General features: G+C 59.2%; 1 protein-coding gene and 1 non-coding gene across 3 annotated transcripts in view; both read right to left on the reverse strand.

The window, feature by feature from the left end:
- Positions 1-91: 91 nt before the first annotated feature.
- The window catches only part of NSD2 (nuclear receptor binding SET domain protein 2), a 70,592-nt gene continuing 57,339 nt past the window's right edge, over positions 92-13,344 (reverse strand). For both annotated transcript variants that reach the window (XM_031438872.2, XM_064488776.1), the window contains 7 exons: positions 12,614-12,717; positions 11,274-11,543; positions 10,348-10,464; positions 4,518-4,659; positions 4,167-4,273; positions 3,480-3,681; positions 92-3,049 (listed from right to left, as the gene is read on the reverse strand). In XM_031438872.2, coding sequence (XP_031294732.1) covers positions 2,778-3,049; positions 3,480-3,681; positions 4,167-4,273; positions 4,518-4,659; positions 10,348-10,464; positions 11,274-11,543; positions 12,614-12,717 — 1,214 coding nt within the window. In that variant the 3' untranslated portion in view covers positions 92-2,777. The remainder of the gene's footprint in view (positions 3,050-3,479; positions 3,682-4,166; positions 4,274-4,517; positions 4,660-10,347; positions 10,465-11,273; positions 11,544-12,613; positions 12,718-13,344) is intronic.
- LOC116149013 (small Cajal body-specific RNA 23) lies at positions 4,770-4,894 on the reverse strand. The gene has a single exon (XR_004132657.1). It is a non-coding gene; the product is annotated as a small Cajal body-specific RNA 23 (non-coding RNA).

Below are 13,344 nucleotides of genomic sequence, written 5' to 3' on the forward strand. Positions count from 1 at the left end.
CCGAGGACTGTGCCCCCCCGGAATGACAGCCGCCGACCAGGGAAGTGGAAGGAAGCCCCAGACTGAAGAACGCACTCCCACACAAAACAAGTTTAAGAAAAAAGCCTTTAAAATCTTTTAATACAAAAATACTCACACACAGTTTTCCAGATACAACTTCCCATTTTAAATGCTTTCACTGCTATTTTGGCAATTCTCAAATCTACATTTTAGTATATTCTCCCCAGAAGTGAACTTCAAGTTTTTCGGTCGTCTGTCAGAACTGGCGGTAGCACCTGGCACCCTGAGAGGAGGCGCCCGACCTGCTGCCCGGAGCGCAGACCCCGGCGGGCAGTGTTGCGTGTGGTTTCACATCTCGGCAGGGTCCGGGGATGTGACGCCCGTGGACTCGGCGTTCTGCTCAAACCTTCATCAAACGCTACACATCTCATAGGGTCAAGAATTTGGCAACTGACAGTCGTTTGCATGGACTTTCATTAAAACAGGCTTATCTTCAGTTCCTGAAAATAAGGTAGTTCTAGAAGGGCACCGTGCGCTGCGGTCTGGCTGTCGTGGTAAGTAAGTGTGTGGAGGGCGCTGGGAGTGCAGACCTGAGGGTGAGGCAGGGCGTCCGCTCGCGTCTGGGTGGGGGGCCCAGAGGCACCCGGGAGGTGTTCCTCGCTTCCACTGCACATTGGTGACACGGGCCTGACACTGGCCCCCCAGCGCAAGCTGCCCTCACGCAAGCCAAGGCCCCAGTGCAGCCCCGTCGGGAAGGCCCCTCCGGCCCGTAAACTGGTTTTCTAGAGATTCTCAAAGTTAGTGTTATTTGCTCATTAGTTTAGCAGTTTTTGGAAAGCAGGCAGCCATGTCAAAAATAGATTTTCCAGTATTTCCTTGAGAAAGATCATAGAAGAATTTGGAAATAATGTCAGAGTGACTCAAAAGCCACAAAGTTTTATGACTGTCAACACAAAAATAAGTTAATCTGCTCCCCAAAGTGCACTGTAAAACCAGTCCGGTGTTGTGACTTGGGCTGAAGGCGGTCCCTGGAGGGAGGACGGGTGACAGCAGTGCAGGCCGGGGGGGGGGGGGGTGGGTCCTCGACCTGTGAGTCAGTCCAGTACCTCCCCCGACCACCGGGGAGAAGCCGCAGTTCTCAACTGAGATGCTCTGCGGTCCCTGCGTCCCACCGGCGGCATGTGTTCAGACAAAGCTAAGCCTCACGTGCAGAAGCCCCAGCGGAGGACCAAGCCCGTCTCCTGTGACCCTGCGGCCTTGGCCTGGCAGAGCCCACCCCACCCCCAAAAACTCACGTCACAAAACCACGGAGAGGTCGTGAACTTAAGTCCAAGTACGTCCTGCAGTCAGTTCTACGAGGCACAAACAGTGAGAGACAAACCGGAGGCCTCAGGAGTTTCCGAGAACAGTTGTGTGGACTTCTGCAGGACAGACGTTCTCCTTAGGTTATTTTAAGAAGAGGCCAGAGAGAAGCACCTGCCGCCACCATCCCGTCCCTCCCTCGCGACTGTGGGGACGCTCCCAACTTCCTGGGTCAGAAGGAGAGGAGCCTGGTCTCCACCTTGAACGCAGTGCTCGCGGGGTGGCTCGCTTCGTGCGGCAGGGCCTCTCAACAAGGAAGAGCTGGTGGAAACCTCGGGGGTCAGCGGCGGCCCGCGGTCAGGAGACCAGCGCCCGTGCCCAGCGCAGCTCACGTTTCCCAGGAGCAGACCCACGAGTGCGGAAAGTCACTTCAGGTGGCAGTGGTTCTGACCTCTGGGTCCCTCCTCAGCCTGAAAGGAGTACTTTCTGGAACTGCATGTGTCCCACGGGCTCTGGTCCCGGACAGACCGTTTCCCTACATTGTCGCTGCACACGGGAGTCAGCAGGGGGGCCGTGCCCCGCAAACCTCACTCCTTCTGCAGTGAGAACTCAGGACGCATCAGTAAACACGCATATCAGTCGGTGGTGATTTGTGAAACAAGTTTAGCAAAAATATATTGAGAATAAAAGCCAGAAACTGGTAAAAAGCCAACTGAAAAAACATACAAACTCTTCCCCCAAGCACTGGTGAGAACCCCGGGGGGAGGCTGCTCCGCGGGCCTGTGCAGTGAAGGCCAGCACGGTGGCAGCGTCTGGGTCAAATCCGTGGGGAGCAGCCTCCGAGGAGGCCGGACACTAGCGCTGTCACCCATCCTGGGGCCGGCTTCTCAACAGGACGGGAGGAAGCATTTCGAGGAAAAATTTCACATTAGTACAAAAAAAAAATCATACGGCTGTTTCATAAGAGCAAAATAATGATCAAAATCATGGTTTCCAAGGCGTTCAGGGTCTGAGTCCTTGCCCAGGCCCCGCCCTGGTCTCCCCTGAGTGCGGACGACAGGCAGGCAGGCCGAGGGCCGTCGTTAAGATCAGGGAGGAGAGTGATCCTTAGAAAAGACACTAATCTATATATTCCAGGTAAGATAACATTTCATATGCCAATTAACTTCCAATCATAACTTCAACCTAAAAAAACAGAGCGGGAGGGAGGCCTGGCGCTCAGATTCAAGTGTGGCTGGAATGCGGGTCGCTGGCTGGTCTGTCCTCAGACGGCGTCAGTGCGGGCGCAGCGGGCGCTGCAGCGATGGCTCAGTGTAGGGAAGCGCTCCCTCCCTGGGAGGCCTGTCTGTCTGTCTGTCCTGGCGGCTGCGGGCTGCGTCCTCTGGGCCAGGCCCACGCCCGGCCCCCTGCCCACCAGGCGGGCCAGCCGCCCGAGGCCGCCCCTGATCTGACCAAGACCAAGCCCCACGCGGGCGCTATTTGCCTTCTGTGACCCTCCGCCAACACCGCCTCCGCTTCCTCCTCCCCTTCGTCTTGGCGGGCTCCGCGCAGGGCGACTCAGTCTTTGCACCTCTCGCGGGCTCTGCCCTCCAGTCATGCTCGCAGCAGTAGGGCTGCCCATCCTGAGTCGAGCTGAAGGCTGTCCCGTCCTGGTGTTCCTTGCAAAACGAATTGGGGCAAAAGTGGCAAAATGAAGTAGAAGGTTTGCCGCACACGTCACAGTGATGCCACGGACATTCCCACTTCCCTGCAACGAAAGAAAGGATCACCAGACAGAAGTGATGGAACCACAACAACTTTTAACATCTTCGTGCTTGGAAACCAATTTTAAAACTTAGTTTAGTCAGATGACTACAGACCAACCGCAGGCAGCTGCCAAAGCCAGGAGGAGCAGAGGCAGGCGCTCAGGCACCGGCGCCGCCCTTGTCCTGGGGCAGCTGCTCTTCCTGGCTGCCTGTGTCCGGTCTGATCACACTCACGCAAGAGTTTCTACCTTTGTCTGTTAACCCAGTTTTGTCATCTTTTGCCATAAAAAGCATTTTTGTTTCACAGTCAAACGTGTTTGGCCTTTCTTTTTACAGCTCTTGGGTCCCCTGCTTGGTAAGGGCCTCCACTCTCCTGCCGAGATGACAGTTGGCACCGATGCCCGGGGCCCGCCCGCACCCGCCCGCACGCACCGAAGGGCCGCTTGCCCAGGCCCAGGCAGGCCAGGTGGTAGGCCTTGGTGCAGGACTTGCGGTCACACAGCACCAGCTGGCCGCCGTCGCCGCAGCGAAAGCACTCGTCCTCCGACTTCTTCCCTTCGCCTCTCGTGCGCCGCCGCCTGGTTTTCTTCTTGGTCTTTTTGCCCTTTTCCTCTGAAGAAAGGGCTGCTGAGGCCTGCAGTGAAGAGGCAAACGCGTGCACTCAGCCGCACGGACGAAGCAGATGGGAGGGGACGAGGCCAGGGTACGGTCGGGGCTGCAGGAGCCCCGGGGAAAGGCACGAGCTGAGCACAGGACAACCCAACGACACCTCCTCCCGTCCGAGACCGGCTCTGGGCTTGGGTGCCTGTCCAGAGACTTCAGGCCCAAGTCCAGGCAGCACAGAGAGGGAGGGAGTGTCCCCCCATCCAGATCCTTCCAGGAACCTCTGAACGTGGGGACAGGGCTGTTGCAGGCATGACAGTTGGGATCGGGGCGTGCTAGACGGGAGTGAGGCAGCGACATGCCGGAGACCACGCCCCCAGGGGCCGTCAGGGGATGTGTGGCACTGACAGAATTCTGGTCCCCAGGCTGTGGGAGACTCAGGTCCACCTGCCAAGTCCCCAGTCTGGGGCGACCCGCCGAGGCAGCCTCACCCCGGCCCCCCAGGCGAAGACTCGCCTTTGGTCGGTCCCCGAGGAACCCACTGCAGTTGGAGGCTCCGCACCGACAGACCGTCTTCTCATTCCCCAAACAGTCGAGGTTGTAGTTGAAGGTCAGCTCCGTCCCTGGTGAAGGGAGACAAACGCACTGGAAACACTGACCCCCCCCGAGCCTGCCAGGGGAGCCTGTGTGAGCTCACGGAACGTCCTGTCCCCACCGTCCTCACCCCCCTACCCCGGCCACCCCACTGTCCAGTGTGCATTCTGGACAACACGGAACTTCCAGGCCACCTGCCGCCTCCCCCCCCCGGAGCCCCACGGCCAAGGGCTGCGTTGACCACGGCCCTCGCCTGCCCAAGCGGCACCGTACCTGCGGGAATGTCACACACAGCAAACAGGCCCACACGCGTGTCCCCGTTCACTGTCCACTTGAGGGTCTCACAGTTGGGCTGGCAGCTGTGATTCATAAACCGCGAGTAGTTCCCCTTGGGGCCGGCGTCAATTATGCGGTCCTGCAAGGCACAGCTCGGCGGTCAAGGGGCAGCGAGGCTCGGCCACCCCGCGGCCGGCACCTGCTCACTTAAAGGGGCTTTTCACCAGCCGAGACACGCAGGATAGCTAGTGTTGTCCTGGAAACTGTGGTCTCCCACGTTCACTCGAATGGGACACCCCCAAACCAGTGCTGTTTCTCTGGCTCACAGAGAGCAGGTCAGGACCATGTGGAGAAGACCGAGCGCTGGTGAGCGGGGCTGGGGGCAGGGACCCCTGCTCCCACCCAACCCCACCCAGCAGATGGCCAGCGACCAAGGGGGCCGGGGAAAGATGCCGTGGTCAACGCTAACAGCCCACAGAAAACGCCACCCAGAACAAGACGCCTCGGTTATGACACAAACACACGAGCAAGTCCAGGCGGACCAGGCTGGCAGACCGATGGGAGGGGTCAGGGAGGGCCACAGGCAGCCCACAGTGGGGCCTCACCCGGCGGGATGCTCGGCTACTGGGCCAGACCCCGGACGGGCCCCGCCAGGACAGGCTGACCTCACCCTGGAAGCCTCTCCATCCACAGCACGAGCGGGAGGGAACCCCACAGGGAGCACTCCTGGAGGCCAGCTGGTGTCTGTGCGTGGGGACCCCCCCCAGGGCACCCAGGCGCCCCTGCCTGGACAGGCCGCCCCAGTGTCTCCTCCACAGTCCAGTCCGCACCCAGCCACCAGACTGGCGACGCTCTGCTGGAACCTCCCGCTGCTCCCGACTTCACGGTGACGGTGCCGCGCCCGCACCCGCGCCCGCACCCAACGGAACGTGCTGCCTCAGGGCCACTGGCCGCTCTGGTGCCCGGGCGCTGCGCTGCTCCAGCTGGCCCGGCCCACTCGGGTCTTCACCCCGTGTTGTCACCCGGTCTCTCTCTGGTGAGATGTTCTCGCCACTCACTCTGAATACCAGGCCCATGATAACTGCGTGCCCACAACCTTCTTACGGGGTAACACTTAAATTTCAACTTCACGGAAGCTTTTCTCACTCCAAACTTTCAGTTTTATCACTTGCTTTCTGCATTCAGGGTTCGAGCCCAGCACAGCCTTCCCTTCCCTAAGCTGTAAACGGTGTCCCCGTCTTCCCAGCTCGTTAATCCTTCTGGAATGCAGTTCTGTCAGTGGAGCGAGCTTGCTAAGAACGACGGCCACCAAGCCTGCCCGCAGCCCCGTCACCTGCTGCCGCCGTCACGGGACTGCCACGGGGGTGCCCCGGCCCCCACCCCATCTGGGACAGCACAGGCCGGTCTCGCAGACGCATCACTGTGCCCGGGCCTCGGGATGCTGTCCTGGCTGATTTTTACGGCGTTGGTACCTACACTGCGATCACAGTGAATCTACGTCTCGGAACACTCGTCTTCACGGCGTTTTGTCTCGACCAGGAACCCGCTGCTCCCATGCGCCCGCCCAGCCCCCCAGGGCCGGGAGCAGCGGCCCGAGTCTACCCCGGGTTCTGAATCGAGCTGGAGCGCTCACTCCACCCGAAGCGGGAGGTCTGCAGGTTTTGACAGCCTTTATCAAGCTGAGGACGTTTCTGTCTATTCGTAACTCCCGGGGGGTTTTAATCAGGAACAGACTTAAATATTCTTCAACGAGTTTTCCACATTCATTACAATCGTGGATTTGTTTTCCTCCTTCAGGAAACTACTGGGGTGCTCAGCCACCCCTGCACTCCTGGAGCGAGCCCAGCTGGGCTTCCTGTGAGGTGCCCGCCGCCCAGTGCCCCCACGCCCCACCGGCTCGGACGTCCCTGGAACACATGAGAGTCCAGGGAACACAGGCGCCCCCTTGTATGTTTGTAAAAAGTGATTTACCCACGACTTGGACGGTTTCTGCTTTCTAACTTCTAGCTTCTGCTTTGTCTTTAATTCCTCCTTGTTAATTCGTTCTTCTTTTTCAGGCGCTGAACTCGGGCTGTCTGCCCAGGGTCTCCAGCTCCGGCGGGGGAAGGCCCGGCAGACCCCCACATCGCTCCGGGGGCAGCTGCGGGTTCTGTGGGACACCTGGCAGAGTGCACCTCAGTCCCTGGTGGCATCTTCAGCTTTAAAAGGCCTTCCCCTGTGTTACTGATCGCCCTGGTGCCTGAATGCTACCTTGTCTGAACACAGGTTTAAGAAAACCCGACTCCGTCTGGCACTTTGCACACGATTTTGTTTTCAGCCTCTCAGGATCGGTCTTCTTCTCCTATACATCAGAGAATTAGGCTTTGCTTTATGAACCAACCTGGAAATTTTTTCTTTTAATGAGTTAATCCAATTCCTTTCCACAGATGTGGCTGACATGTTGGGCACAATTCTAACACATTAGTCTATTCTGTTTGCTTACGTGGGTCTTAAGCCTTTCACTATGAAGCAGCGGGTTTTTTTAAGCTTTAATTTTCCTGTTAACGTTGGGAACTTCGTTTCAGTTTCCCCACCGGCTGCCCGTTAGAGAAGGGCACGGGCGCCTGCAGGTGAAGTGACACCCCCGACCTCCTCTTGGGCTGGTCACCGCTGGCCCCATCCAGGGCCAGTAATAAACAGCTGGGCTCCGCCGCCACCCAGCCTCCAGCCCTGTCTTCATCAGGAGCATCTCTGTAACACTGCCCTTTATCCTCGGAGATGCGGGCACTGCTGTCCTGGGGCTGACCAGCTCCGACGCCTGGGTGTCTGGGGCGGACGCCTCCACTCCCTGCCCTCCTCCCGTATCCGCAGTGCTAGGAAGGACCCCCTCGTCCTCACCCCTGCACTGCTCTGAACCGTCACCGGGCTGCAGCCGGCCCCTGGGCTCTCTGGGTCCACGATATGCGGCCTCCTCTCACGTCCATCCCGCATCTACACCTGAGGAACTGCGGGCTGAGTACAAAGTCCTCAGTCCACTCTCTTCCTGAAAATCCTGTCCTTGGGCACTGGGTCCCGCTGGGAGAAGCCTCCAGACAGCCTCACTCCCCTCCTGGAACAAGTCTTTCGGCTCTCTGGCCCAGCTGGCCAGAGGACTCTGTATGAGACACTTGACGTCGGCCATCCAGGTGGATCTCCCCTGGAGCCCAAGGTGCTCCTTCAACACCCACACTCCGGCCTCCTCCAACGTCCCTCCAGCTTCAGACCCTTGGCCAGGCGTACCCGGGCCCCCGCCCCCGCGCAGCTCCCGGGCTCGGGGCCGCTCTGCTCGGCCCTGCCACCCCAGCCCCGTCGCAGGAACGTGCTGCCTGCTGGGTGGACGCGCCTCTGCTCTGGGGCCTGCTTCCCACCCGCGGGGACCCTGCTGTTCTTCATCGGGCTTTTCTCTCCTGTAACCTTTCACTATCACTCTCGAGACGCGCTGGAGTTGCCGGAGCTTTACTGGCCAGATCCGGGGCGGCCAAGGGGCCGGAGGTCAGCCTGTGGCCCTTCTGCTTCCCTGTGGCAAACTGCCTTACACGGGGAAGACCGCCATCTCCAGGACCCATCTCCGCCGCTCCCGCCGCTCCCCAGGGCCCTCCTTCCCCTCCTGGGAGCCGGCACGGGAAGGGGCCCCGCCTGCTCTGCTCATGGAGGTCCCGGGGTTCCACCGAAGCTGTACTTTTTCCTTGTTGCTTTGGAATCCAGCACCACCATCTTCTACCAAAATCCTATGTACAGATTTTTACTTTTCGTAGACTAAAGTTTCTGCACTTTTTAAGATCTTTCCGAGCTGCTGGACACACATCCACGAGCTCACGCCCATGTGCCACCGCCACCGGGCAGGCAGCCGGGCTGTGGGGGCCGTGCTTCCTTCAGTCTTCCTTATCTGATGTTAACAGAGCCAACAGCACCCTTGTTTGGAGTAGGATTTGCTAAGTTTTTATTTCTTAAGTAATCTTTCGTAACAGCCTTTCTGGTTCATTTTAATTACGTAAGTCACAGCTTCAGGTTAAATTCCTAAACTTCAGCCAACCTAAACCTTATCTCACAAACTCAGCCACTTACACTGACTGTGGCCACAGACACACCTGCTCTGTCACCTTGTGCTTCTGAACGCCGCCTCTTCCCCCTCCCCCCTCCTCCCCCTCCCTCTCTAGAGACTGACTTTTCCGTACGCCTGCTCCCCTCTTTGATGATGTGGAAGTTACACCTTCCATTTCCACCCACTTACTGATTTCCCAGGCGGACTGAACACACGCTTGACGAAGTATAAAGTGAGCAAAATCTCTCCCCGTCCACACGCGGCACCAGCCGTCCACTCTGGCCAGTCCCTTGGCGACCCCCGAGGCGCTCACGCGGGGCCTCTCAGGTCCCTGAAGAGCCTCCTTCATCAGCCCCTGCAGCAGCGCTACGCAGACGGTCAGCCAGCTCGGGCTTCGGGCTCCGGGCTCCGCTGCACGTGGAGGCGTCTGCCATCCGTCACTCCCGAGAGTGTGCGCCACCTTCCCTGCTTTTAATCTTTGTAGCGTTTTGGATCTTACAGGTGTTTCTAATGCATCTTATCTAGGTATAGACTTATTTTTACGTTATCCTACCCAAAACGTAGTCAGTTTCACCAGTCAATGACCCGTGTCACACAGACGCCAGAAGTCTCTGTCCGCATGGTGTCCCCCCGGGTCTCCGTCTTTCCTCCTGGGACACCCACTGCACGTTTGTCTCCACAGCTTCACTGCTTCACCTTCTGAGCCGCAGTGCAGGTGGCTTCGAGGCACGTCTGCCACCTCGGGAACCTGCTCTGCAGCTGTCTGACTCTTCTCAGCCTGGCCCCTGGGCCAGGTGCAAGGACTGTATGTAAACTCCCAGTTTTAACTGTTTGTTCAAGTCTGCCTGATTTACCCCTCGATGCCTTGTTCTTTTCTTGTGTCTCTGAATTTCCTTTTATGGCTTTAACCATTTCTCACCCGCTCACTCGAGGTTTTCAGATTTGTTCTTATCAAGAACTGAGCTCAGCTTTGGAGGCCTGCTCACGGGGACCCCGTCCCGCTGTGTTTGGACACTTCTGGGTGGGTGGGGCTTCTCGTTTCATTTCGGTTCTGCTCTGACAGGAAGTGGGCGGGGTGTGGCGTGCTCAGTGTCCCACGTGGCACGGACTGTTTTGCTTTGGTGAATCATCATTTCAGGGGTCAATTTCAGTGTTGTGATCAACCCAGCATTTTCCACAACACACGAGCAGTTCAAATCTAGGCTCAAAACACAGTAGGGCACAGGCCGAGAGTTTCCATTTCCAGCAAAACCACCTCCCTTACCAACACCCCCAAAAAGGAGGGGCGGCGGCAGAGGGGAGCATAAATTTGCCACCTCCTGGCGTGGCTGTCACCAAAGGCACCGCCCGAGAGGGCCTGTCAGTTGGCGCCCAGTGTCCCTTCTTTCACCCACCCAACTCGTGACACGTGGTCTCACCCACCTTCTGAGAACGCGGAACCCCCGGCAGACAAATGTTCCAAACTGTGGACAAACCTGGGCTGCAGAGAAGCACCAACCAACCAGAAAAACTGCACTATGTACCTGAAAGGAAGCGTGACTCCCCCAACCGGCGCTTCTCTCCTTGGTAAGGCTGGTCAGTGCGCCCCCAGGACAGCCGTCCTGGCCTCAGGCAATGGCCAGAAGGCACATGCACTCCAGGAGAAGAGTGCAGGTGTTGGAAACAAAGCGACCAGGCAGACGCAGCGCCGGCACGGCCGCGGCCGCGCTGCCCTGTCTGGTGAGCGGCCGCGGCCGCGCTGCCCTGTCTGGTGAGCGGCCGCACTACCTTGTCTATGGTGAGCATGTAGAAGTGCGTGATGTCGTTCTCATGGGCACGCCTGATCCTAGCCATGCACTCCTCCTCGTCAATCAGCTCGCCCACGTACTCGATCACAAACTCGCCCTGCGGACAGAAGAGCGCGGGATGCGAGGCCGGCTCCGGGCACGCCGGGCGGACTGCAACACCTTCGGGGTGGGGGTGGGGGGTGCTGCAAAGCTCTACAGGTTCGTCAAGTCCGTGCCTTGATGTGCGCTTTACAAAGGCCGTCGGTGAAGACTCGACCCGAAAATTCCTGAAGTGACCGCACCCCAAGCCTTCTTCCCGCAGCTCTGTGTCTTAGGACCCTGTGGTGATCGCTGGCTTCTGCATAAGCCACCATCACCAGCCATTTCCCCAGCAGAGCAAGGGGTGGAAAGAATGACACACTCCCTTGCAAGAGCCTGGATGAACCAGGGGTCAAAGTGCACAGGGCAGTGGGGCTGCTGGGGTTTTGCGTGCTTCAAAGCAGCCTTCTCAACGCCACTGGGAGCACAGCCCGGGTCTGAGGCCGCCTGCGACAAGAGGGCAGTTCCACGCTCAGTCTGGGTGCGTTCCCCTCCAGACAATGGGGTCCCACATTGTCCCAGGACAGCAGCCCTCCCAGCTGCCCGGCCAAGCAAACTGGCTCCTTCACAAATCTTTCACTTCTAACAGCAGCCATCAGGGTCTGAGGGGAGGCAGGTTTCGAGGAATTCACGAGTCCTAGTCTGAGAGCAATCTTTCCTTCAACGGTTTGTACTCCAGCGCCAACAACTCAGAGACTGTTTCTGAAATTCTGGACTCACAGGAGGTCGGGTGCACCACCAGCAAAGCCCCCCCAGGGGGCGGCGAGGGGGCTGGGGGCGGGGCCGGGGTGGACGGGCCCACTCACGTGCACAGGCATACACACGCACCTTTCTAATGTCCCTCTTGGCCACCAGGCCCCAGCCCTTGCCGTCTGTCCTGACGATCTTGGTCTCAGGGTACTGGCGCTTGGTGAAGCACTGGTTCTGGCAGGCCTCGCCGGCGGGGCACACCTGCGGGTGGCACTCGAACATGAGCATCCTGTTGAGGCACTGTGAGTCGGAGCCGCAGGGGTTCTCGTCGCTGGGCCGGCAGTTGCACTTGGGGATCTCAGAGATGTCGGCCGTGTGCACCTGCACTTTCCCATACGGCTTATTCACCTGCAGGGAGCACCAGCCACCTCAGCCCCGAGCTGCCCGCCAGCTTCCCGAGTCCCACTCCGCCTCCGGGGACCCTGCCCGGGGCTTCACAAGGGGGCTGCAGTGTGGCCACACACACCCCACCCCTGCCCCATTATCTTCCGGAAGCCGGGCCGCGGTCACACAGAGAACCATGTGGACCGTTCAGCGTGACGCCCACGAGACCCAACCCCAGCTGGCGGGGCTGCCTGACGTGTGGGCACAGGGCAGCCTCTGCCCTCACACACTCAGTTCCTTGTTAAGGAACCAGGCCACGTGGACAAGAAGGCAGCAGAGAGGATGGAAAAGGAACGAGTGAGTCCAGGGAAGACGTGGGAGACGCCGTGCAGCAAGTTGGAAGTTGACCTGGAGCAGGCTCGGGAAGCCCAGGGTCACTCTGACCCAGTAATTCCAGCTCTGGGTTCACCCCAGAGAAGAGACTACAAGTCAGCACAGAGACTGCACCCTTCACACTTGGATCGCAGCAGCCAGGACAAGCCCTCGACCAGCCACCCGGCGCCAGCACAAGCCAGGGTCCCCCCATCGACCCTCCGGGACACAGGCTCCGGCCCGGCCAGGAACACGCCACCCACCCTCTTTGCTCACACACCCTGTGAGGCTGAAGGTGTCTGTGTGTCACGGGCTCCGGCCAACCTCGGGCTGGGCTGACCTCCTCTCATTTGAGCTGATCTCCAGCATCTGGCGACACTGGGAGGCCCAGGTCAGCTGGCCCCTTGGTCTGGCCAGGACTGCAGTCCGGCCCCTGCTGACCATCAGGCTGAGCCTCACACTCCAAGGCAAAGCCGAAACTCTGTGCAGAATTGCTGGCCCGCAGCCATCCCCTTCCTGTCACAGGACACAGGCTGGGTGGTGACAGCGCTGCTACCCACCCAGCATGTCCCTGCTGCTGTCCACCTGGGAGACGCTCGCTCGGGACAAGCCTCCCACCCCCCGCAGCCCCAGCCCCAGAGGAAGGGCCCTTGGACTCGGCCTCACGCAACCCCCTGGCCCAGCACGACCCCTGGCTGCACGTGCCCCCGGCCCTGCGTCACCTTGATGTGCTTGTACGGCGGGGGCTTGCGCGCACTCTCCTGCGTTTCTCGGGCCTCCCTTTGAAGTTTGATTTCACGAAAACGAGCTTCAGCTTCTTGCAGTGCTAAGAAGTCAACAAAGTGTGAGTGAGAGACTCTTGGAAAGCTCTGTGTTTTAATGGTTTACTCTAATTTGTCATCGCTCTGCTAAGCAACGTTTCTGGTTTCTGTAAAACTAGAGGCACACATGGTGGTAGCAGTGTCCTGAACAGAAGGGGCTGGGATGCTCTGGGAAGTGCTGGGCGCAGGCCCTGGGCCTGCCCGACACAGTCAGGTCTCCTGCTGGGTCTCGCACTCAGGACCCCACTCACCGTCCCCAACTCACCCCTCGCCAGCTGACCCTAACCTGAATGCAGTCCACGACCTCTTGCTTGCATCCTCTCTTTCGTAATAATCTTTGAAAATCTTCTGACGGCCCACTCCCACTCAGATCTGAGTGCCCCGCTGCTAAGAACCCCAACGGGAGAAGGCCAGGCAGCGCAGCGCTGCCTGCCTGAACTGCCCTTAGGGAAGAACCACTCCCGGGGCTGCCCTGTGCGTGGGCACCACCTTCCCCGTCCTCCCCCATCCCCAGCTGTCACCTGAACACAACACACACCAGCCTCTGTCCCCCAACTGGGCTGTAGGACCAGGGCGGGGCATCCTAGCTCCCTGCCCACGCCTGCAGCTGGGCCACCTGGCACCCAGCGTCT

The sequence above is a fragment of the Camelus dromedarius genome, chromosome 1 (assembly GCF_036321535.1).
Source record: "Camelus dromedarius isolate mCamDro1 chromosome 1, mCamDro1.pat, whole genome shotgun sequence".
Lineage (NCBI taxonomy): Eukaryota > Metazoa > Chordata > Mammalia > Artiodactyla > Camelidae > Camelus > Camelus dromedarius.